The following is a 26338-nucleotide window of genomic DNA, read 5'->3' as shown; positions in this document are numbered from 1 at the left end:
TAAATTACTGTGTCCAGAGAACAGTCATTACCGCCAGGAGAGCACTTAAATTTGCTGAGTAAAATTTCCTCTAAGGTTGAAAGTCTGAGTACTGAGCTGTATTCTCCCACTGAACTATGGACGCACCCACAGCCATATATATATATAGCGCCTCAACCAGGTGAGGCCTTAACCACAAGGGAAACCCTTGAATAATTCAGGCCAAGTGAAATTTGTCAGGTAGAGGTTTTATAGGCATGGGGAACATTACCTACCTCCAAGCAGATGACTAGGAAGTGAAGAATCTAGAAGCCTGCACCAGCACACCCAGAAAAAGCTAATATTTATTAAACATCCCTAACCAAATGGCATAGTAAACCATTTGTGTTATCATATTTAGTCCATTAAGAATGTGATGTATTGGCTGGGCAGTGGTGGCGCACGCCTTTAATCCCAGCACTCGGGAGACAGAGATAGGTGGATCTCTGTGAGTTCAGGGCTAGCCTGGGCTACAGAGTGAGTTCCAGGACAAGTTTCAAGGCTGCAGAGAAACCCTGTCTCGAAAAACCAAAAAAGAAAGAAAGAAATGCAATGTATTGTCGCAGCTGTGATTAACGCAGATATGAAAACAAAGTCTCAGAAAAATGGGGCAGCACCAAGGCCACCCTCAATAGGCTGGAGAGCTGAGTCAAGATTTAGCAGGTCATTGTCTTAAAATATGTCCCCCAATTTTCGACCCCACACATGCACACACACACACACAGAAACAGGATAGAAGGCAAGGACTCAATTGGAGTGACTACGTGACAGGAGGGAGAAATTCAACAGGGAAAGAAGGAAAACCAACTGCAAGCACAGTTAAGTGGGGGTAGGGCAGGTTCACTCATGTTGGGGACCCTCCAAGAGTCGTCCGGTACACACCTCGGCATCTTGCACCAAGGGCCATGACAGTCAAGTGCATATATGTGAGCCCCATTCCTTCATTGGCTGGTGACACTGATGGCCTCCTAGCTTACTACCACAACCAGCAAATATCCCAGTAGCGGCTCTCTGCAGGAGCCTGGAGCAAACCCAAGGCAGTGCTTCTCAATCAGGAATAGTTTCCACTGGGGCACTTTTACTAATGTTTGTTGGTATTTGGACACTTCAGCTGAAGGGTGATCTTCTGAATAAAAGCCAGGACTGCTAAAAACCATCACATAGGGCACAGGAGAACAGAGAGCCCCTACCACACACCTCAAGAACTCCCCAGGCTAAGATACTAATAGCTCAAAACTCCTGGCCTAAGACCTATGAGGAGAGCACCCAAGAGACTTCCTGCAGTGAGATTAACTGGGTGAGCAATGGGGCTTGTTCCCTTTCTGGCCAAATAGGCGTATGAAATATATACTGAAGGGTGGATCATTATTCTTTCTGAACACGGATCCTCAGGGAAAGGGGCAAATGCTGACCTGTATGAATTTGATACCAGATAAATAGGCTAGAAGTCTGGAGTCCCTGAAAGAAGACGCTGTGCCATGACCATGAGAGTCAGGGGACTGTGGTTCAGTTGACACCCAATAGCCTCACTGGGTATGGAGGAGAAGAGCTAATAAAATGGGCTCGGGGAGTTTATTTCAGCTTAGTGAGTTATAATACCAGAAAATGGGAGGTGAACGTGAACTTTTCAGTGCTGAAAATTATACATATTGTAAAACCCCACTTTGTAAAGGAGGGCGTGAGGAGAGCTTTCCAACAGCAACATCTGGAAGCTTGCCTTATAGTCTAACAATTTCTACCAAAAAAAAAAAAAAAACCCAACCCTTTTCTTTCCTATGATTTGGCCTTTGCTGATGGCCATGAAGATGCTATTTCCTGTACAAAAATGAGGAAGCTTAAAAATAGTTGCTGTGGGATAATCCTTCTGTATGCTGTGAATATGCAGTACTCTCATTGGTTAATAATAAAACTGATTCACCTATAGCAAGGCAGAATAAAGTTAGGCAGGACTGAGGACTTGGATGAAGAAGGGCAGATTCGGGAGAGATGCCAGTGAGCCACCCAAGAAATAACAGGTAAAGTCATGAGTCATGTGGCAATAGATAAATAGAAATGGGTTAATTTAAATGTAAGAGCTAGTTAGTAATAAGCCTGAGCTTTCTGCCAAGCATTTACAATTCATATGAATCTCTGGTAATTTGGGAAGGGACCACCAAGTATTTGGGAACAGGCAGGTGGGAGAGAAAAGTCCATTTACAAATAATAGTAGCAATGTCCCTTTTACGTGATAAAATGTTTACATATTTGTTTAAAGCAAGATCATTACTGAGTCTGTGTGCTTCTTGAGATTGAATATGCACAACAGATTCTAGACCTGACCTGTCCTTGACATGTTCATTGACAGGGAGTTTATTCTTTATTCTTCTCAAACCCATCAGAAAATAAATTCCATTATGGAATTTAAATGCTGGATCAAGAGCTATGGAGAAACACACACACACACGATTTAAAAACAGAAACTATTTTTTTTTTTCGAGACAGGGTTTCTCTGTAGCTTTGGTGCCTGTCCCTGAACTAGCTCTTGTAGACCAGGCTGGCCTCGAACTCCCAGAGATCCGCCTGCCTCTGCCTCCCGAGTGCTGGGATTAAAGGCATGTGCCACCACCACCCGGCTCAGAAACTATTTTTTGATTACCTAATGGTATGATGGCATTTTTTTTTTAAACTTCTTCATTGCTAGAGTTCAAAATACTAAGCCTTAAAATGCGCTCAGAAGTTATCCACTGTGTACTGTGCTCCAGTGTGCTGGGCACTGCTGGGGTGCATGTTTCCCAGGCTGGGCTTCACCTGTCGTCAAATGCCCACTCGATTACAAAATTCATATTCAGAAGCCTCTTCCTTGTGGGCACAAAGCCCTCCCCTGAGGAGCTAGGGGCCATAGACAGGGAGCCCACCATGAAATGCCCAATCATGGTGCTATGGAAGCCAAAGACGTCTCAGCACAAGAGTGAACTTTTGCCACTTTGTATTTTATTGTGGAACAGAGTTTCTGTTTTTTTGATTTTTTTTTCCTTTACATCAAATATCCTCAGTGGAAGAGGGGATATTGCACACAAATATCATAAAAGCACTACATATTACTTTCACTGGAAACTAATTTTCTACATTAGATATGACTGGATAGGATGGAATGATGCAGGATTAGAAGACATAATACCATACACAGCTGCAGACCGACACAAACACCATTCAGAACAAGAGAGAGGAGCGAGCTGCTTCTCCACAGCGGGGGCGACTCAGGACTGCGCGCTGCCTGCGGTGCGGGAAAGCAAGACTCCAAAGTCGCTGGGGTGAGGGCAGCTGAGCAGTCACTTCCCCAGGGCTCCCGGGTCAGGAGCTCCACGCATGCGCACGGAGAAGCCAGTTCTTAGCTGTTGTCGTTTTCCTTCCTTTTCAGTTTTTGATGCTGCCTTGGAAATGAATTCATAAAGTCACAGTTTTTTGTTGTTGTTGTTGTTTTGAAATAGTGGATCGTTTGCACACCAGGTGAAGAAAACCTAATTGCTATCAAAGCGGCGCTCATCCCTAGGCTGCTTTGGATGTGGTGTTCAGCCAGTTAAATGAGAAAAGCTCACAGTTCCTTTCGCACGGAAACAGAATTTTTTTCTCCTAAATCTGAAGTACAAAAGGAAAACAGAAAGAGAAGTCTTTATCCTAACTTACAAGTACCATTGCCGAGCAGGAGCCTCTTGTGACACGAGACAGAAGAGGCAAGAAAAGCAACTCCAGAATTGTAGCGCTGCTGCCAGGAGCTGAGATTGGTAACAGAAACGGAAGGTGGTAAAATTTCCATTAGCAAATAATTAAATTTATAAAATAAGTATTAGAAGGCTCCTAAATTTCATAAGCTATTGGAAACACTTAAAACATCCATAGACACTGGGGGAAACCATTCACTAAGATATGTAACATTAAGAAAAAAACCTTTTTTTTTTTCTTTTGAATTCCATGGAAAATGGTGTTTGGGGTGAAGGGTCGGTCACTGTATCCAGTCCCACCACAAGACTGAAAAAGCATGCATGGGGGTTGGGGTTTGGAAAAAGAGGACAGAATTGGTTAAAATTGAAATGGAGGATTATCTCTAAGATTTAGTCGCTGTGGAATTTTGTTTACAAACACTACCGAAAGGGTCATGATCAGGAGCGCTAGCTCAATAGAATCCCGTCATTTAAAGAGGGTGGAAATCCCTTCCCCTCAAATATTCAATCTATACAATCGGATTAAGAATCATATGCACAAATCTTCTAAAAGTCTGTGTCGGTTCTTAGCTCTCACCACAAATGTACATGGTCCATTGTGATGGCTACTTCTAAACTAATTGTGTATGTATGGAACTAGTAAAGTCAGATTAGCCACACAGGTAGGAGAGGTGCCTGGGACATCAGGAGTCACCTGTAACGCAAATGTAGTTCACCCTGGTGTCCTCGGCTCCACGGTCATCACTGAGAACGGGGGCTGCAGGAGGGTGCTGCGAGATTGTGTAGGAAATCGGAGTCAGTGGATCGGTGACAGTTTTGAAAAGTATTGTCCCCGTTAAATTCTGTAGAAATAACAAGTGTGGGGGAGAGTGGTTATAACTGAAGGCTGGCTATGGCTCTTCTTGGATATTTATATTTTTAAAACAAAATAATATGTAGGCTAAATAAGTTTAATTCGGGAAACAGGAAAGTAACTCCATCTCTATGAAAGAAAAGTCAATCAGAGGTCTGGACTCGGTGAGAAGACAAAGACGCTGCTTCTTTTCTCGCGTGTTATGCGGACCAACCCAAGAGGTACCATTAATTATCTAATTTGCATGTATTCCGCTTGTTTCATGAAGTGTGAAGCAAATGAGTGTATAGTCAATGAAGTCTGTTTTCATCACAATGACTTTTCCATCATATATGACAGTTCTGTACCTTTAATGTGTTACTTCTATGGGTCCGAAAGAAATAAATAAAAACTGCATTCCTAGAGACACCTAACAAAAATAGAATATTAATTTTCTTTAAAAAATTAAACATTTGGAAAATGTGATTCACAGCATTAAGTAGACTGCACGGGTCCTCAGTGAGGGGACCCCGGAGAAGCATTGTTTAAACCCTCAGAGTCGTCGCAGTGCGAAACATATACTTCACAGACGAAAATAAACTAAAATGTAAATTCTGAAATAAATAACTAACATAGAAAAGAAAATAAAATGAGGTCATTGTTCACTACTCCGTAGATCTTGAGAGTCTGCAGGAAATGTCGTGTGACAGGGCACAGCGCAGCTGTCACTGAGAAGCGTGCCACCTCAGAACCCTGGCACGCGGATCTGCCACTTGAGACGGCATCAGTTCTAATCAGGATCTGGCTTCACAGGTTCGCGCCTCAGTGATGACAACGACGGACATCGTGTCTGAACTCTACATGGTGCACTTAGGACTTGGGAATTCATTCGTTTTCAATTCATTGTTTCTTTCATTGAATGTTTTCCAGAAAAGAAAGCCCCAAGCGAATCGGTGCTAGGGTTCTTCTGGACTTGGCTCTTAACCTCATGGTGGACAGTCTCGGAAGGAGTAGGTGGGACAGCACTGGGTGGTGAATTAAGGCCCTAACCAACAGCCTACCCTGCTATCCACCCACTCTCAGACTTTCATGATATGAGAGTCAAAGGCTGGGAGGTATCACCATTTCTGGTAGTTAGAGGTTTTTAATAAATATGACTTCAATATCAGACTTCAAATCTTGCCAGAACCTCAAAAAAAAAAAAAACTTCAATTTTGTCTTATAAAACATTTAAAATAAAAAAAAGACCATCGCTTGAAATTTTTCTTTGCATTTTCCTGTAAATGAAAACATTAAAAAGTTCATTTATGAAAACATCTCAGGTATCTTAAAAAAATCTTCTGTACACGTGTTCCCATAATTGTGTTGAAATTAATGGCAAATTAAAATGGCCAATGCAAGACAAAGAGAGGCAAATACTCTACACTTGCTGGGAACCTCTTCCACCGTAAGATTCACTGCGCGACCAGCTTTGATCACAGAAGCCATTTCCATCTTGAACTTGAAGCAGTTAAAGAAGCCGGGGGAAATGCCAGGCGCTTGGCTGAGGGACCACAGGGTGCATCAGAACTGGTGGCTTTCAACAAGCATGACTCAGCACTAAACTGTTGGACCAATCAGATGAGCTTCTAGTACCTTCCCTCCTCACATGCTCCTTTACCCAGAGCATCTACAATCCTACGTGGGCGTTTTAAAAACTTGCTGTCTCACATTAAAAAATAAGTGCGTCAGGAGTCTGTACATTCAAGTCAGTTCCTAAGGCAAAATGTCTCCCGTATGTACTCCCAACTGCTTTGGTATTTGCTTCAGTTAATAACCGGGGTGGACTTGGGTGTTGCTGCATGCAGGTTGACTTGTTGTAGACTAAGTGGGTGGACAAATGCTGGGAGCATGCCTTAGATAGACCTACTCATAGTGCTGGGAAAGTCTGAGAGTTCTGAATGGGGCTCTAGCCACTCGCACGTCCAGGCTACATTTGCTACATGATGCCGTGGGCAGCCTTTAGAGTAAAGGCATTTGATTAAGGCGTGAAAAATCTCATGCCCTCCTAACAGGCTCCGTTCTTTTTTTGTTCCTTAGAAACGTGCTCTAGGAGATTAAGACTCTTTCTGATGACTCTGATGAACATGAAAACTTCGCCAGTGTAGACCACACCATAGCTGCTGTCAGGGAAAATGCAGACCTGGTTGCTGGTGTCTTCTGAATACCCCATCCTGCCCACTCTCTCTCCCTGGGCATCACATCAGAACTCTCCGTCGTGACATCTCCTTCTCTCGCATCCTTTTTCTTTCTCATCCTTTCTCTCTCATTCTCTCTCTCCTGCATTCTCTATGTCCCTCGCTCCCCCCTCTCTCCCTCCCCTCCCTCTGCCTCTCTTTCCCTCTCTCTTTCTCTCTCTAAGACAAATGCCAATACCTAGCAGAAGTCAGTTGGGTGCGCGAGTGCGTGGCTTCCAAATGTTCAGCAAAGATGAACGGGGGTAGGTAATTCTGCAGTAACTTGAATCCTATTGTGGGAATATGGTTACTTCCCTTAGCGATCAGCAAAAATTGAGAAGTATTAGTGACTGGCATCACCGTGCCACAGTATAGCATTTGGCAGGTAATTGTTCAGTGACTTAATTAGATGAATGGACGTTTTAGAAAAGGTAGTTTCAGTTTCAAGAATTTCTGGAAACAAAGTTCACATCCTGTGGTGTGGCCGGCTGCGGTTTCTTACAGTTCTATCTTGCATGCAGGGAAGGACTCGTCCTGCATGACCACTGTACTGCTGCTTGCTAAAACCATGATGTTGAGGTCTTGCTGCTTCTCGTGGGTCTCCTGGTACCATTCCCTCATCACCTCTGAGTCGTGTGTTGGGATCAGCGTCACCTGCGGAGGGGGAGAAAAGGAGACATGTAAAGGTCATAGAGAGATGCCAGAAGTAAAACCACTAGCAAGGTGGTGGTTGAGTCATTGATGAAGGGGACAAAAGAAAAATGCTGTTTTCCTGGAAAAACAAAACAAAACAAAAACCCCGCAAATGAAGTCTTCAACTGTAAAAATCAAAAGGTTTGAGAGGAGGGCATGGAAAGGAGAATCGCAATCAGTTAGAGAGAGACTTGTCGGTTCACTCGGCCCAATTTCACTGTTGGCCTGCCTTCCTTCCTCCCTCCCTCCCTCCCTCCCTCCCTTCCTTCCTTCCTTCTTTTTTTTGTCTTTGTTTTCCAAGACAGGGTTTCTCTGTGTAGCCCTGGCTGTCCTGGAACTCCTCTGTAGACCAGGCTGGTCTCACATTCAAGTTGATCCCCCTGCCTCTGCCTCCCAAGTGCTGGGATTAAAGGTCACTGCTGATTTTTTTCAATGCTGTAGTACTAAGAAGTGTTTGGATTAGGTACAGCTTCTCATATTTCCCTTAACATGGGGGGAATATTGTATAGACTATACTCCATATTCAACACAAGAAGTTTTAGTTATTGCAGCTCCAACTCTCAGAAGCCCGCCCGTTGGCCTGAAAACAAAGACCGTGAGATATAAGAGTAGGGTACTGATTGGTTGGTGCTTCTCATGTGAATACTATGGGAATATTATCAATTAATCTTATCTAAGATGCGAATACAGGTTGCTAGGTGATTATATGCAAAGAAACACAAATCAGATAACCAGTAATCACAGCCCAATAGAAACACAGAGTGGATGCTTCACGGCCACACCTGAGGGTCTGGAGTTGAAGAAACAATGGCACCACTCTGGAACTCTACCTGGAGGCTGGCTCCCCATGTCCCTGGCCTAATGACCTTGCTCCCAGTTAGTCTACTGGTGAAACACCAATGAGTAAAAACAACTCCTTAGCAGCAATTCCACAGCCACAGGACAACTCCAATTCACACACACAACACTCAACATGCTGGAGGAGGAACCAGTTCTTCTCAGGTCACCTTACAGACGCCTGAGCTCTGTCTTAGGTGAGGTGGTTCTCTTCCACTGCCGCTGCTAGTGGGCCTCTCAAATTTACTGTGGGTCGGGCATGGTAGCACACACCTTTAATCCCAGCATTCAAGAGGCAGAGGCTGGCGGATCTCTGTGAGTTCAAGGCCAGCCTGGTGTATAAAGTGAGTTCCAGGACAGCTAGAGGTATTATAAAGAAAAACCCGGTCTCAATAAAACAAAGAATTCTACTTCGGGCTATCTTCTGTATGTCAAACTGACTTTCCACGCAGTAAGTACATTTCACAGGTGACACTTAGAAGGCTCATGCGTGGACCCACAATCACAATGATGCCCATTCAAACATGCTTCCATCTCTTTGCCTCTAGACCTAGTTCAAACGCAGCTCAGATTGGGAGCCTTGTGCTCTTACCTGCATGTTGCTTCCCCACTGAGCCTTCCCTTCCAACAAGGCATCCAGGACAGCCCGGCTGGGCTCCTCGGCGGCAGGGTCGTTCCCACTCACCACGTAGTAAGATGACCTCACTCTCTTGAAAAATTCCACGTCAACATTCTTACTGTTGCTGTGGTTGGGGATATAGCACAGGTCCAGATACACGGGAAGGCCTGGAGGCACGGTGGATGACTTGGCTGTCTTAGTGGTTCCCGGTCCTTTGGTAACAAAGACAAAGCAAGGGTCATAGCAGTGTGAAGACAGCAAATACATCCACTTGTCCCCAGCTGGGTCCTCTGGGACATGGAAAGGCTGGGAGTATTCCCATAGGGATTTGACAAAATGTACCATAGTTGTTTATCATCTTCATAAGAAAAATTGAGGATGAGATGGCTTCCCTTTTACAGACAACCCATTAGGAAGTAAAAAGAGTTTCAGAAGAAGGAACTAGATAGTAGCACTCTCCACCCAAGGATCTACGAATGTGCATTTTAATTTGAAAAGCTCTATAAGACAGTGGCTTAAAACATGGGTTCTGATGCCACATGGATTGAACAACCAGACATGGATGTATCAATAACATTTTTTTCCACACAACTTCACCTGCAGCCTTGGTTCTGGAACAAAGTGTTGCCCACTGTGCATGGTGTGGTGGTAATGGTAATGAAACACACTGCTCGTATAGAAATATAACAGTTTAGCTATGGAAAGACAGACTTTTCATAGTTTCCTACCATCGCCTCAGCACGTAAGTATCAAATGAGTCTTGATTGGCTTGTGCTAGAATGTTTGTTGGCTAGATGGATTCGTATCAGTAAATATTTGATTTGCATACCGATTTATATGCCTGGATACCCAGGGTTGTATAAAAATTTCTTGGGCAAAAGGCAAAGACTTTAAGAAGCATTAATTAATAAACATTTTAAAAATCCAAAGGAACCATTCGTATTTAGCAAACCATAGTTTAGTGACCTTAATAATCCTTTTTAGGGTCTCTTAAAAGTAATTTACCCACAGTTCACTGGGATTTCCTAACAGGAAGTAGTTTAGACCTTAACCCCATATGATCCTTTGCACCCCAAGCTTACCCAGTAAGTGATGAGCTAGCCCACTGTTCTTAGACAATGGAAATGTCTCTCCCTAGACAGGGCTGGATACCGGCCATTGGCAAAAGAGGGTCCAGAAAGACTAAGCTTTAGCTAACCAGCCAGGCCAGGTCAATCTAGGGAAACACCTGGCAGTCAAAATTCCCAGCCTAAATCAGAAAGAGCTGGGGAAAGCCCCCAAAGTGTCTGGGCACCCCCGTTTGGTTCTGAAGACACTGGTAGAAGGAAGGAACAGCCTGGGTTGGCCATGCTGCTCTCTGCCACATAATCAGAGTCATCTCAGATGCTCGGTGACACAGGCCTCATTAGAGTCTGGGCTAACGGTTACAGGGCCTAGACAGTGCTCTCTGCTCTCACCAGCTCGTTCAAATGATAGGGGCTTAGAGGACACGGTTGCGAAGCCATTTAAAATGGCTAGATTCTGTATGGTGATTCTTTCCTTTCTCCGTGAGAAGTTTAAACACTGCCATCCCAAAGTCATAACAACTAGTGAATCCCATCAACTATCCCATTCTACTTTGTGGGGGTGAGGGGATCGGGTGGGAGATGGTGAGAATGGTCCAGACTCATATTTAGATAAGTGAACTCATTTTATAAACAGGTTGGAAGACCGTGTGTGTGTGTGTGTGTGTGTGTGTGTGTGTGTGTGTGTGTGTGTGTGTATGTGGGGGGGGCAGGCAGACAGACAGACAGACAGAGAGACTCTGCACTGAAAACCCTCAACATACCCATCTGAGGACCCCCTAAGAAATTCTGCCTTACACGCCAGCTGTGGTAGCACACACCTTCAACCACAGAACCTGGGCAGTGGCAAGGGGAGGACCACGTGCTCAGAGTTGTCTTTTCTATTACATAATGAACCAGCAGCCAACAGCGTCTACAATTTTCCCTTGACCGTGAAAACCTTTATCATCACACAGCGAGTGCTTCACACAAATACCCCAACCATCAAAGCTGACACCTGTCCACCCAGGTTTGCTTTTAAAGTCAACTTAGGATTCATTTTGCCTGCTTTAGAAATCTGAGTGTGAATGAGTGCGGGGTACACGCATGTCAGAATACACGTGGGGATCACAGGGGACAATGCTCCCCACGGGCACCCAGAGTTTGAACTCGGGTCGTCAGGCTTGTTTGGCAAGTGCTTTTACCCACAAAGCTATCTCAACTGCACCGTCTTTACCTCTTTAAACGTCAAAAGACAAAACAATTCATCACCTGCATGAGCTAGCATTTTGGCAAATTTCAGCTGTTTTTTTTTTTTCTTTTACACGTATTTAGATCCTGTTTAGATGAATTCCATGCTTTCTCCTAAGTATAAGACAGTTGTCAACTCTTCTAAAACAGGGAGTTGATTACCTGGTGGTTTAATGTTTAATCTGATCATGAGCAAATTCAGTTTGTTTTCTATGTGACTCATATAAATGCCAAGCCTGACAAAACCTGATGTCAACATAAAATAAAAACCCACGGCTGTTATTAATATGTCCTAAATTGAAAGCCCCAGAAGCTGGTCTCTTAAATTTTTTCCCTCATATATTAAGGAAATGTGTAAAGTAAGTTTTTGTTTTACACATTCGGATAAATGCATATTGCTTTGTGAATGAAGATCTCTGGCTAATTGGGTGAAGGAAACCAAGTGTATTACTATAGATGTTAACCGTGCTGCCAAGCAGTCATTCTGTCAAAAGCCTGTTCACACAACTTCTGGTGGGGCACTCCTGCGATCCCAGAACAAGAGGTTGAGGCTGTAGGATCACAAGATCAAAACCAGCTAGGGCACTAAGGCATGGAAGCCTCAAGTCACCGCTAAGAAATGGAGAAGGCTGTGTATCAGTGGCAATCGGGAGCCCTCAGATATCTCTACTTAGCTCCTGTTGTGTCTGAAAAAGTACTGTTAGTGAGACCGTAACAGAAGAAGAAACAGCTTTTAATGTGTCCTCCTGTCTGCACTGGACACTATCGGTCAACTGGAATTACACAGTCCGTGAGCAGCTAAGAAAACACAGCAGATGTTTTCAGTGGGCACAGACTGCCCAAATTATGGCTTTTTTTTTTTTAAAAAGGTGTAGATTTTTACAATTTTACACTTAAAAATGTTTCATAAGAAATAAATATTTTGTCTAGACTGAACATTCCAAGTTTGCTGGGAAACCTCTGGTTTGCTATAGGCCTTTGGGAGATCCTGGCTTATTACCTCAGTGTGATTTTAGGGCCAGTGTGCCTGAAGTCTCCCTGAACAGTCTGAGACATTTATCTTTACTTGTGAAGGTTTGCAACAGGCCTGCAGCTGTGGGCAGAACGATACCAACCCAGCAATCCCACCTGATGCATCCCAGCAGCAATGGGCTATCTCTAAGCCTGGGAGCCACAGTGGGCCAAGAGATGTATGTACCTTTAGGCAGAAGAGGAAGGCACAGGGAAGGTGAAGCATCAGTCCCTTGCTCCCTGGTTCCCCCAGCAAAACGCCAAACAGAGAAGCAGACCGGTTTCAAGTGTTAAGGCAGCCGTGGTCTGTAAAGGGACACGCCCACGTACCTGCTGTTGCGGTCTTCGCTGACTTGGACGCGGAGGCGTTTGCGGCGTTCTTAGTCTCCTTGTCTTTCTCTTCCCCGCGAGTGGCTTTGACCTCGGGGGTGGTGGTGGTCTTCGTAGCCTTTTCCACGGATTCTTTCTTCTTGGGAGAAGCCACTCTGGACACCTTGTCAGAGGATTCCTTCAAAGCTCCTGGTTTGGGGGACGCTGCCAAGGGCTTGGACTTCCCATCAGCCTTCTTCACGGGAGAAGAAGACTTGGTTTTCGTGCCTGGCTTCTTGGTTTTCGTCTTCTCTTTTAGGTCCTTCTTCAGAGCTTTGCCTAGGTTCTGTTCAATGGCCAAGGCCTCTGGGTCCACCATGGACACATCAGGGTGGCGAGGAGAAGGGCTTCGGTCTTGCATGGGGGCTGGAGGTGGGTCCATGTGTTTGTATGTGACCGTTTTGTCGGTGGGGATGGTTTCTGACTCGTCTTCAGAGTCAATGTTGGCATCGGCTGTGATGGAGGGGCACTCTTCCGTCTCTGGGGGAACATCAGAGTCGGTCTGGGATGGGGCTGACTCACTGACGGAGGTGGGTGGAGTTTCGTCGCATTGCCGGCTCTGTTGCTTTCCTCCTGACGGTGGAGGGGCTCCTCCGGACTGAGTGAGGGGCTTCTCAGGATCTTCAGCGGACTCTTCGCTGGCAAACCACTCGAGAGGATTTGGATTAATGAAGGAAGGTGAGAGCTCTGTCTTGGGATGCTTGTACTCACAGGAGGTCACTAGGCATAAATCGACATCCTGGCGCGCCTCTGAGGGGGACTTCTTTTCTGTGGAATAGCATCGGTCTGAAGTCTCGTAGGAGTATGAGGATGCCTGTGGGGTTTTGGTGATCTTCTCCATGGTCTCATAACAGTATGTGGAGGTATCTGGACTCCGTGTTGTTTTCATAGACGTCTCGTAGGAATAGCTTTCCGACTCAGGAAAGCTGCTGATTTTCTCAGTGGTTTCATAGGAGTAGCTGCAGTCTCCAAGTGTATGGCCACCATCCTCAGAGTCGTCATAGCCATTACTAATGTCATCTAGGAACCTTCTAGATCTTTCTGTCTTTTCATAGGTGTAGCCACCCTCTTCAGGGGTCCGTGTTGTCTTCTCGCTGATCTCATACGAATACCCACCCTCTTCAGGGGTCCTAGTGGTTTTCTCAGTAATTTCACAGGCGTAGCCACCATCTTCTGAGGGCTTGGTGGTCTTCTCAGTGGTCCCATAGGAGTATCCGCTGTCACACGGGGATTTCACGGTTCTCTCTGTCTTCTCATAGTAGTAGCCACCCACGTCAGGGGTCCGGGAGGTTTTCTCATACGATTCATAGTCATAATCTTCTTCATCTGGGGATCTGGTGGTTTCCTCGGGCTTTTGATAGGCATAGTTGAAGTCGCCGGGTGTCTTCCCTCCATTGTCCTTCTCCACGCTAGACAAGTCTCTATCCAAGGCCAGATGATGTTGCATTGTATCAAACAGCACTGAGGCACGGAAGCCATAGGGCTCTGCAGAGGCAGCATCCATGGGTGGGGAGGCGGTTTGGCGACCTGCTGCATTCTCTGCGGCGGCAGAAGTGGAATCGGAAAAGCCAGGTGAATACAAAGGTGAGGACTCCCGGGGGGTGAGTGGAGAAATATCGGACTTGGGAGAGAGCTTCTCTCCTTCTAGACTTTGCACTTTCTCGGAGGTGAGTGAGGCATATAAGGCCATATCTCTGGGAGGGACAACATCAGAGAGAGTGTCTTCCTGAAGAGGAGAGGCTATCTGAGAAGGGGTGTGAGCAGATGAGGTGGATGGGGAAGCCTCCACCTGAGATACAGAGATGAGCTCAGACAGATCGTTATCTTGGGTGTAGGACGGCTCTTCCGTCGGTGGGATCTTGTGGGACAAGCTGGAGTCCTGGATGTCAGAAGGACTATAGTCCACTTCCGTTGGCCCATTTTCAGTGATGTGAAGCATACTCGCACCCGCAGCAGGGTGATCTGGAGACTGCCTACTAAAGTCCATAGCAAGGGAGTGCTCCGGCGATTCCTGGCCAAACTCAATAGACATCGAAGACTGTTCAGATCGGTGATCTTGAACTGGTGTCCTGGACTTGGCGGTCTTAGGGGAGAAGTCTGGAGGAGAAATCGACATTGGCCTTGGGCACTCTTCTTTAGATGGAGACATTTCCGTTTCCTGGAAAGTGGTAGGTGTTTGCACAACAGATACTGACAGGGAGTCGTCTACTTCTGTGGAATGAGGGGAGCCCACTTCAGCGTGGAGAGAAGGAGACACATCATCTGTGGTTGGCTCTGGGAATGAGCTGGTGGCCACAGAGGCAGTAGAGACCGAGGCCACACCCTCCATGTGGGAGTAAGTGTCTTCTGCCACGCCCTCATCCACGGGAGTGGCTGATTTGTCTGATACAGTGCCTTCTGAGATGGACATCTTGGTGTCTTCTTTGAAAGAACCAAACTGACTGACATCTATTTGTGTTGGAGAAACATCTCCTCCCAATTTCCTTTCATCTAAAGCCAGAGCTGATTGAGAACCCATGATGTCAACATCACTGGTTTTCTTTTCTGGACCGAAGTCTTCCTTTATCGGTATGAAGCCTGTGGTTTTCTCTTCCTGTTTGTCTTGGTAAAGACCAGTGGAAGCCACGTCAGACACTGGGCTTTCTTTGCCTGGGAAGTCTTGCTTTCCATTCTCTCCTTCAAAGGGGCTTTCAGTACCTCTGCCAGGAGCCTTGCCATCAACACTGAGAAAGTCTTCATACGCAGACTCAGATCCAATAAGAGGAGGGCTACGTAGAGGAGACAGAACTTTCTCAATAGGAGACGCCGAGTCAGGCACAGGCTCATCCATGGGGCTTACAGAAGCTCTCTCATTCTCATCTTTGGCCTCGCTGAATTCAAAACTCACTGGAACTGCCTGTGGCTTCTCAGTGGCTTCGGGAGGTAGGTGGCTGGCCTTCTCATCAGTGGGAGATTGGTAGTAAGGTGTGTGGCCTGCACTGCCGGTCACAGACTGAGATGGTGAGGCTACTTCCAGGGTCTTCTCCTCAGGACTGGCACAGTGTTCTTCGACTACTGCTTGGGTCACTCCAGGAGACACTGACGTCACTTCAGCTTCTGCGGAGACTTTAATCTCATTGGGTGTCAGAGAGAAATTCACGCTCCGTTCACCCAGGGGAGTCTTCTCTATGGGTGACGGCGGAGAAGGACTCAGGGATGGACTCTTGGTTGGGCTAAGTCTCTCATCGGAAACATCTTTGATGTCCAGCCCGGCACTGGCTTTCACGTCTTTCTCTTCTGAGCAGTAAGCGTCGCGCAGAGCGGACTTGCTGAATTTGTCTTCTTCCATGGAGGAAGGTGGAGATATGGTAGAGGCGGAAGCGTTGTAATCCTTGCCATCAGTGGCATCTGTTTTGGACCCTTCTGACAGTCCATTGAAGGATGCAACAACGGGTTTGGAGTATTCCTGAGAATACAGCGAAGACTCATATTTGGTAATGTTTACGAACTCCTGAGATGGGGACTCCGTCTCCTCGTTGTTGGTCTCATCACTCATCACGTCGCGAGGAGTGGACATCTCGTCCATTGGAGTAGGCTCGCTAGATATCTCAATGGTGGACTGAGTATACCCAGAGGTGGCAGTGAATTCCTCGGGCTGGTCTTCCCGATTCTCCTCATCAGAAGCGGTGGCCTCACTCTCGGAGCCTCCAGGGAGTGTCTCGTCATGAATTGAAGAGGCAGGTTCTCGGCCAGGAGACTGGGCTCCGGGTTGCTTGGTTGGCGTGCTCAGGAATCCATACTGTTCCTCAGCAACACCGGCCTCTGCGGCCTTGTCAACCACGGCCATCACATAATCTTCAGCCTCCATTTTTTCAGGCTCATAATCTTCCTCTCTGGCATCCTCTGCTTTGTCCTCCTCTTCACCCTCCTCCTCAGACTGCTCGGCTTCTCCTTTCTCAAGCGCCTCATCCATGTCTTCCTCTGCGCGGTCATCACCGCTGGTCACCGACTCCCTCTTCTCCTTGATGTGCGCGTCCGCCTCAGCTTTGGCGCTTTCATCGTCTTCTGTGGGGCTGTGCTTTGAGGCGCTCCCACTCACATTGTCGTCACCATCCTCTTCCGGCTCCTCAGCCTCCTCAGTCTCTGCCTTCTCTTCATAGTCTCCGGTCTCTGAGGATTCTTCAAAACCAGCTCCTTCATCTTCAAATTTCTCAATGTCCTCCACTCCCTGCTTCTCAACTGGCTCCAGCTCCTCGGGGGTTTGCTCACACTCTCCCTCCCCTTCGGTGGTAGTGATCCCCTCATCAGGTGACTCAGCGGAGCCTTTGATGACTTCGGTCTCTTTCTGGATGACGTAGGCTTCCACCGGCTCCGTCTCCTTCAGTTTCTCTTCGTCTTCAATGAGCTCCAGCTGAGGCTTGATATCCTTCGCCAAGTCAATCTCCTCAGCCTTTAGCTCCTCAAAGTCCTTGGTCAGATCCTCAGGGGAGGACATAAGGGACCTCTCGGCTTCGAGTTCTTTGGCAGGGCCACTGGCCGCTATTCCGGCCGCTGCTACTGCAGCAGCCGTGGTGGCCGCAGTGCCAACGGCCGTGGCAGCCGCCTCTGTGGTCTTGCCTTCCTTCTTAATGACTTTAACTTTGCCTTTGTCCTTGAGCTTGCTAGCAGCAGCAGGCTCCTTCTTGGTGGGCTCTTCCTTCTTCGCCACTTTTGGTTTTAATGCAGCTGGTTTTTTTGTTTCTGACACAGGAGTGGATTTCTTTATGTCTTTGGAAATCTTCTTGATTTCCTTTTTGGGTTCCTTCTCTTCCTTTTTAACTTCTTTCTTTTCCTCTTTCTTCACTTCCTTCTTGGCTTCCTTCAGGGGCGTCTCCTTCTTAACCTCTTTCTTCGGCTCTTTTTTCTCTTCTTTTTTGATCTCTTTTTTGACCTCCTTTTTCACCTCTTCCTTTTTCAGTTTCTCGTCTTTCTTGATCGGAGTCTTGTCTTCCTTTTTAGCCACTTCTTTCTTGGGCTTCTCCTTCTCCTCTTTCTTTTCTTCGGGTTTTGCCTTTACTTCTTTTTTGACCACTTTCTCTTTGGTGACTTTAGGTTTGCTCTCAGTGGCTTGCTTCTCTGCCACCTCGGCTTTCACAGGGGACTGCTCCTCTTTGCTGGGCACCTCCTTTTCTGTCACGGAAGGTTTGGCTTCTGGCTTTACCGGCTTGTCTTTTTTCACTATTACTTTCTCTTTGCTTTCAACTTTGGGTGTTTTTTCCACTTGGCTAGCTTTTGTGACTTCAGGAGCTTCTTCCTTGGACTCCTTCCTCACTGATTTACTGGGAACTGGTTTTGTAGCCGGCTTCAGGTTTTCTCGGCTGTCAGCCCTCTGTTTCAATTTGACTTGTTTTACTGTGGGGGTGGGCACCTGGCCAGTGAGATCTTTCTGGGTAGCCAGTGGCTGCTTTAGGAAGTCTAGGTGTTTGAGTTTTTCCAGTCCTTCCAGGATGTTGTATTGGGTGCTATTTCCAGGAAACAGAACTCGGATGATTTTCTCAGCGGGGTTGGCAGGGTGCCACACAATCAAAGATGAGACTGAAGTTAAGTAGGAAATTGGGATATCTACTTCTTGACCATTGGGCAGGATTAGTTCAGCCTTGTCTTTGTTGGTGCCTGTCCACTGTTGCATAAAATATTGCATTTCCTTGCTACTCTTGACGGGGTTAAGCACGTACATCTCAAGTTTGCCCACTCCCATTTTCTGGAATAGGATAACAGGCTCAATGGTATTGCCTATGCTTCTAAAGAGAGGCTCTGGTTTCATGGACAGTTTGTTCAGATACTGGAGGGTGAAGCAAGCTTCTTCTATGCTCCTCTTCATCTTGATGTTGGGCTCTGGGTTTTTCAGATTTTCAGGTACGTTGAGAAACACAACCCCCAAGTCAGGGGAGATGAGGTTTTTCATCCAGTCACTGTTGCTGGTGGAACCCTGCGACCGTTCCTCTTCCAGCTCCGCAATTTTCCGCTGCAGCATGCTGTTGATGCCGGGCAAGTTGTCATCGCCAATGTGGGTGAGCAGGATGGAGTCCACACGGTCCAAGTGCCGAATGAGCTTCCAGAAGCAAGATTTTCTTTCCGATCCTCCGTTGATGAGCATATTGAATCCGTTCACTGCAAACAGGGCCGAATCACCCCGGCCCCCTGGAAAAATGTAACAGCAGGGTTTGGAGAGCTTGAGAAAGCCACCCGAGGTCGGCGGCTCCAGGATGTCAAAGGGAGAAGGGACTTCCACAGACTCAGAGAGATACTCTGTAAACTCCGAAAGCCCCTCCATCTCTGGCAAGATAGAAGCTGAGTTGAGCTTAATGTTAATGAAGTCTTGGAGGTTGTGTCTGTCGAGGTTGGAGTTCTTCCAGTCTCCCTCCTCAGGGCAGAAGAGGGTGAGGCTGGCTTTGTTGGCAGGATGGGTGGTGCTCAGGAGCTCCCCAATCTGGGTTTGTCAAAAAGAAAGAAAGGAAGAAAAGGGTTAAGTGGCAATCGTCACTGACCCATCACTCCCATCTGTTATCAGTTACTGGAGAATCACTGACTTTACATAGGGCTAATATCAACAATTTGGTCACAGCTCTGATTAAAATATTGATAAACTTGCAGTTCGGGAGGTGGACACCCTCTGTTCTGAGTCCCCTACGTACCCTCTGCCACCCCCTGACCTCTGCTCTAGAAACTTCTCCCTATAAGTCCTTGCCCCAGAACCCCGCTGAGGTTCCAAAACTGGGCACTATCTGAGTGATCGGTGCTTACACGGTAGTTATGAAGTCATCTGATTACTGCCTCTGGGTGTGTTGTCATGTAAAGATGTTCGTTAATAAACTCCAGGCTATCACAGGAGAACGCTGTATCCATCATTTCACCATGGTTTAGAAACCTTTACTTTAGCCTAAACCGGACAAAATGCCAGCATAGGAGGGAGGTTAGGTGTGGAGTCCTACCACTAGCTAAGAAGCTATTGCAATTGATAGCTGCTAGAAAAGAGGTTGCCAGTTCTCTTTAGGGGTGTGGCCCTTGGTTGGTCATACCTAGTGGTACGCTACACATCATATATGGGCAGCATAAATTGGAGAAAGTGGGTTTAAGAAAACAAAACAGAGGACACAAGTTAATTGGCAGGGGAAAGGAACAGATCTGGGAGAGTTATGAGGGGGTGAATATGATCTAAACACATTGAACAAAACTCTCAAAGAACTAATGAAAATATAAAGCCTTACTTTTCTTAACCCACTGGATTTAGTGAAAAGGGCCTGATTGGTGCATTTGAGGACTTCAGATAATAGTGTGTTTCTTGCTGTCTCCTTTTAGAATTCAATAGGCACAGGAGAAAAAAAATGGTGGTTTTTTTTGTTTGTTTTTTGGTTTTGTTTGTTTGTTTTGCTCTAAGAGACAGGAAGTTATTAATTGGCCACTACAATAAAGTGCTGGGTTCAGGCACCCACACTCACTAAGTGCCTGGCCCAGCAGATCCCCTGCAAATACAAATGTTCTTAACTGAAGCCATGACAACCAAGTGGCCTGGCAATTATATAAACCAGTGTCCACATTCATTCCTCCATTTAAGTTTAACTCCAAGGTGAAAAAAAATTAAAAAAAAAATCCAAAATGAGACTTTCGGCTCTCTCCATGATCTCAATCGATTTTGAATAAGCTGGCTGTCAGCGAACAAGATCTCATTTGGCTTAAACATTTTTCAACATGTCATATATTATTTCCCAAGGAAGGGAATACGGAAATCTGAATCAAGACCAAAACAAGTATGGTTTATGGAAACAGTTTTCTTTTTCAATATCTAGGACATGTGTTTCTTGATCTTGGCTCAGCAAATGCAAATCATGCCAAAAGCTCCAAACTTCTGTGTCAGTAAATCTCCCACATCAGTTCAAAGGTTCAAATGACAAGGGTGCTACATCCAGATGCAAATGACTCAGGGCCAAAACAAATGGCCAGTCTTCAGCTGTCAGTTCTGACCCCTTGTCCTTGGTTTCTTGTCTCAATGAATTCCAGAATCCTATCACTCCAAGGCTATGAGTGTGAAGTTAAGTATGCAGAAGTAATGTATAGAAGCCAAACTTTCCCTTATTAAACTGCAGGATTTCCTATATTGGATTGTTTGGTTAGACTATCAATCCTGAGCGTAACAGCTGACGTCACAAAATACCAAAATAGCAATGCTTTGCTGCTTTCCTTTGACTTAATACTGTTCCATACAACTCTTAAGAATCAACTACTGTTTTAGGAACTAAGAAAACTAACACAGCAAATGGCAAGTATCCCTGGGGATAAAGGGCATCATTGATCAAGTCATTTCTCATAAATGTCAGCCATCCTTGGGGCAATCTTTGTTCATATTATTTACAGACCAAAGCAAACATGAATAAGGTTTCATTTTTATTGCATTCATTCATTCATTTATTCGTTCATTCATTTATTGGGTATGTATTGTCATGGTGTATGTGTGGTGATCAGAGGGAAACTTGCTGGAGCTGGTTTTCTCTTTATAACATGTGATCCTGGGAAGAGGTGAGGAGGGGAATCAAACCCAGGTCAACAGGGTGTGGTAGTAAGCGCCTTTACCCATGGAACCATTTCATTGGTCCTTGAAGTTTTTTTTCTTACCCCATTTTATTTATTTATCTTAAAATATGGTTTCTTGTCCAATAATTGACATAGACCTCGTCACCATGATTTCAGCACAATAAAGGTTCCCTCCTTCCTAACTTTCACACAGAGTCCATGAGAACTAATCATATTTACATTTCAGGGGGCAAGTCAAGAATAATTCACACTGCTATGTCTTTTACAGTGGAAATGTAAAACTAAGTTGGGTTCATTTTAATCTTTGAGATCCAGTCTAGCTGAGCTGAAGCAAATTGAAGGTAGAGTTCAGCTGTGTGTGCGTGGGAGTATTCAATTATTAACTTACGTTAATGACTTAAATGTGTTTTTAGATGTATTTATTTTTCTTTTATATGCATGAGTATTTTGTCTGCACGTATGTATGTACACCACATGCGTGTCTAGTGCTTATGAAGGGCAGAAAATGGCGAGAACCACCATGCAGCTGCTGGGAACAGAACCGAGTCTGTTCCTCTGAAAGAACTATCAGCTCTCTTAACTGGCTAAGCCATCTCTTCGGTCCCCAATTTGTAACTTTTTAATATGAAATATACAGTCACCTAATTCAAGGAAAAAGTATAAAGGCTTGAGGATATTATCCTACTTTCCAGCTCCTCACCTGTCCCCAGGGAGTTCCTATGAAATGCAGGAAATGACTTAAAAATCAAATAAGGCTGCAGAGAATTCTGAGGAAGTGGCAGAGCATGAGAGACAGCCAACGGTCATCAATGGATAGAAAACTAAGATTTAATGGGATCAGGAAAGCAATCCAGAGAGCGAAAATCTAATCACTCTGGGAAAACAACAGCATGCTGTGCCCGCAGAGACAAGAACATAAGGACAAGAATTAGAGAGAGCCAATCAAGGAGACAGATGGGATAGGGCAGGAGACAGGAGGCCACCACAGCGTCCTTGGGGCTGCCTGACAGAACTGAAGCCCCTGTGTTTTTCCATAGCCCAGCTCCAGGCTTGTGCAACAAGTATCACAACGAGGACCAGATTCAAGGGCAACGAGTGACTTTAAATGCCCAGTCCATAGTGATGCTTACTCAGTGAATGGTGGGACCAGTAGGAATGACTTGAGGAGGCTGGCAGTAGGAAGGAAATGAGGACTCGCTCTTTGAAACTGGGGCTGCTTCCAAATGAACTGGAAGTCAGGTGAATAGTAATAAAAACCATTCAGCAAACCCTTTTACAATGAAAGCTTCTAGTTACCAAAACATTTTCTCTACCTTTGTATTTTAGGTATCGTTGTTTCCCCAATATATAAAGAGACTCAGTACACTAGGTTATACTTCACTTGATTTGATCAATTCAACACATGATGTCTTTGTCTTCTGCTGAGGCTTATTAAACACAGAGACCGTTACCGTGTCTTACAAAGATGGATGGCAGACATGAGTGGGGGAAATACTGCTTTGGAGAAAAATCATCTCTTTTTTGTTAATTACCTTTTCTATTAAATGCAGGCACTCTGAGAGAGGAAGGAGGATAAAGGAATAAAGGGTTTTACTAGAGATAAACAAAACAAGATTTTAATTTTAAAAGCACAGACTTCTAATTGTAGATCCTTTTTTGACTAAGTGACTTGCTAGCTGAAGAGGAACTATTGTAGACAGTTATCTCTGGGTTTTGGCAAGACATTTAACAGGGTCTTGGAACAGTGTGATAGCAGAATTAGGTGGGTTTATAGGTAGCCACGTAAGTAGCGTTCCTTAGTGTCACCCTAGAGGAAGGTCTGTGATAGGTGGCATCAAGGCTCACGTCTGTTCTACTGAGCACTGACTAGCATGAAAACAGAGCCGGATGCAGGTCAAATCTGCGCACGGCTCCAAAATGAGAGGCGTAACATATGAGGGAAGGTAAAACTGAGGTGTTTATGAAAGCTTTGGACTTGAGGACATAATGCCAAGGCAACTGGGAAGAGGGCGGCATTCTAAAGAGATAAATGTAAGGTTCAACAAGCCAGCAAAGTAAAGGATGGGATTGGAAGATGTGGCTTAATGATAATATCCCTGGAAAACCTCAGGGGATTTTAGCTGACAATCAAGTGGATTTACATGAAGCCAAAGAAGCTTAAACTTCAAGGTCCCTCACTAGCTTGGTCGGCTATTGAAGTGCTGTACTTTAAAAGTGTATTAATAATGGGCTTTCTTATTCTTAATGAGAATCTCCATGTTATGTTAAGTTGCAGAATGCCTCAAAGCCTTGGACTGGAAACTGTACAAATTACTGACTTGAAAGACCCTAATCTGGTTACATGACTTTCTGGAATATGATGGTATCTAGGTTAGGTCAGTATACCCAACAATTCATATGTATGTATGTATGTATGTATGTATTTGTTTGTGTTCTCTCTCTCTCTCTCTGGGTGTGTGTGTGTGTGTGTGTGTGTGTGTGTGTGTGTGTGTGTGTGTTGATGCTGATTGTCAAACCCAAGAGCTTGGGAATGCTAGGCAGGCGCTCTATCACGAAGCTACAGCCCCTACCCAAATTGTGATATTTTAGAGCAACCTAATTAAACAAGCAAAACTTCTGAAACAAGTCCCTCTTATTGGATCCTTCTCTTTGACTTTAACCTCTAGAGTTCTGAATGCTTCTCTCTTTTAGAGTACAGCATCTGTCTTCTGGGCTTTAAACATGCATATCACACAAATGGATTACAAATGAGTATCTCTATACATGAGTCAATGTTACTTAGCTCTGGGCTCAAATATCCACCTGTCTGAAAACTCCAATGTGTGTCAAATAGTGACCAGTGCTAGAAGCTTGAATTTCCTCCAGTCCCACTGTGAGAGGGGACACACAGGACCTTCTGCATTTGAGAGATAACTCAGAGTAAAACCAAAGATGATTAATCCAGGGAATAAACAGAAAGTGCAGGTGGACACGGGACCAAAGTCTGTCCTTAGAAGAAAAATCTTCCCTATGGAGGGGCTGAAAGATGTTCCTAGAAATGTTTGCTTTTCTAATGTCATGTTTCTCGTTCTTTTTCAGTTGACTAGTATGTTTCAAGGTTGGAGAAATGCAGCAAGAAATAGTCTCACTGAGTCATTCTGCAAGCCTTCTTCCAAGGTCACAGCAAGTCATCATAGCTCCAAACAGGAACAGCCCTTGGTCTAGTCTAGTCATTTTAAAAAATTTCCTGCATGCTGGTCTGTCTGTGTAGCAAGCACATACAATGCCCTAGGAGGCGAGAAGAAGGTATTGGGTCCCCTGACACTGGAATCTCTCAGAAAGTTGTCAGCTGCCATGTGGGTGCTGAGAATTGAACCTGGGTCCTCTGAAAGAGCAGCCAGTGCTCTTAATCACTGAACCATTTCGCCAGCTCCTAGTCTAGGAATTTTTAATCCCCTTTAGCTGTGGAATCCTTTCTTCAATGTTGAGGTCAAAGAAACACAGACTGAGTTCCATTGGCTTGGCAGGAAGGCAAGCATGAAATGCACATTCCCCCCATGCCTCACTGTCCCCCATCACCCTAATATTAACAATCTAGTCTATGAGAGAAAGCTCTGCCGGTCCTTTTGTGTGCACTGAGCATGACTTCCTATGGAGAAGGTGGGGTAGGAGAGGAGAATATGAGCATCCGGGGCCTCAAGGATGGTTACCCAGCTGTAATAAGATTAGCATCCAACTTTATGATTACAGACCCTAGAAAAGTTGCCCCTTCTATCGAACTTGAATTCTTTAGATAAGACTTTCTTTTTTTTTTTTTATAATCAATGGTAAAATTGGGCATATGCACAGCCCATTGTAAAAAACCTCCATTTCCACAACTTTTAGAAGTGATTTAAGTAGCAACTTTAAAAAATTATTCCTTATCCAGATGAGTGGCACGTGATACCTCCTTATGTAAAATCTTGGTGATGATTTTTCTCACACATTTCCCTTGTTTGGCTCTCATGGCAGAAAACCAAACCCATGATGTGGTCAGAAAGCAAACACTAGGAGGGAACTGCAGAACCGAACAGGAATGCAAGGCCTGCGTGCATGTAAACAAGCCCAGGCCTCAGAGCTGAGCTGAGCTTACCAGCAGAGCCCAAGGTGACACTGGGGCCACTTCCAGGTCTCTAAAGCCCGCTCCCCTCCCTGGGATAAGATGCTGACATCTGATATGCCAGCCAAAGGCCCATGTGCCCTTCGTAGCACATGATCGAAGAACATGATCTTGAAAGAGAGCTGGCATTGTGGAGACTATTCACCAATTTCAGGGCAGTCCAAACAGGGAAACTCTGAGCTCTTTCTCTCAGCATTTCAGGGCAATTGAGCAATGTGGGTGCGATACATCACGGTGTTTGGCTCAGCCCCGGAGGAAGAGAGAACACAGCGCGGGAGAAAGACACAGACAAAGCTCCTTCCTTCAAGTGGGAAGACAGGCCAGCTGTGAGCCCAGAGGCCTCTGCACAAAGAGCCCTGGCCAGTCAGGGATCTTTCTCACTCCGCTGAGCTGGTGCTATGTGCCTCCAGGTACAGATGACCTCACACCCTCTGAAAGAGCTGCGGTTCCACACGCTAAGTAAAAAATGTTCCTTTCATGGTTCTGTGCTGTCTACCCCTCCGGTGTGTGGAGAGGGAAACTGTTGTGTCATTTACTGCGCCCTCCGGGAGGAACCAAATGAAGCAGGGCACTTGGCTAAGAGGCGGACAAGCTCAGCGAGACCTCGCTGTGAAATGCGGTGCTGAGGAAGCTTAAATGCAGGAAGACAAAACACACGGTCCCTCCCAGCGCAAGTGAGACACCAAGGCTCAGGGAGACCTAGATAAATGGCTGGGGTAACTCCTGCCAGCACATCCCTCAGCCCACTCCCCCCTCCACTGTACTCCTCCCCCCCAGCTTTTCACACTGCATCACCCTAAACATAGGGTCCAGTCATTAGAAGTAAGAGAAATCAGAAGGAACCAAGCCAGGAAAAGTGGCACAAGTCCTAACAGAGATAAAGGGAGGGACATCCTGGAGAAGTTTCTCAGAAAACAGCAAAGCTGGGTTTCCTCCGGAGTGCTAGCCTTTCCACCATCACCAGCACTTCTGCCATCTGTAGATGTTCATCATTCCCACACTGCCACTGCCCACTTGTCTCCAGCACCCCGGCAATGGTTCCCACTGTCCACTGTCTCCAGCACCC

At 45.6% G+C, this 26338-nt stretch overlaps 1 protein-coding gene across 1 annotated transcript in view; it reads right to left on the bottom strand.

Moving 5' to 3' along the window:
* Positions 1 to 2976: 2976 nt before the first annotated feature.
* Positions 2977 to 26338, bottom strand: part of Map1b (microtubule associated protein 1B) — a 96759-nt gene continuing 73397 nt past the window's right edge. The window contains exons 5-7 of the mRNA XM_005356427.2: positions 12549 to 19035; positions 8887 to 9125; positions 2977 to 7418 (exon numbers count right to left, since the gene is read on the bottom strand). Coding sequence (XP_005356484.1) covers positions 7263 to 7418; positions 8887 to 9125; positions 12549 to 19035 — 6882 coding nt within the window. The 3' untranslated portion in view covers positions 2977 to 7262. The remainder of the gene's footprint in view (positions 7419 to 8886; positions 9126 to 12548; positions 19036 to 26338) is intronic.

Source organism: Microtus ochrogaster, chromosome 19 (assembly GCF_000317375.1).
Source record: "Microtus ochrogaster isolate Prairie Vole_2 chromosome 19, MicOch1.0, whole genome shotgun sequence".
NCBI lineage: Eukaryota > Metazoa > Chordata > Mammalia > Rodentia > Cricetidae > Microtus > Microtus ochrogaster.
This window is presented reverse-complemented; position numbering and strand designations above follow the sequence as displayed.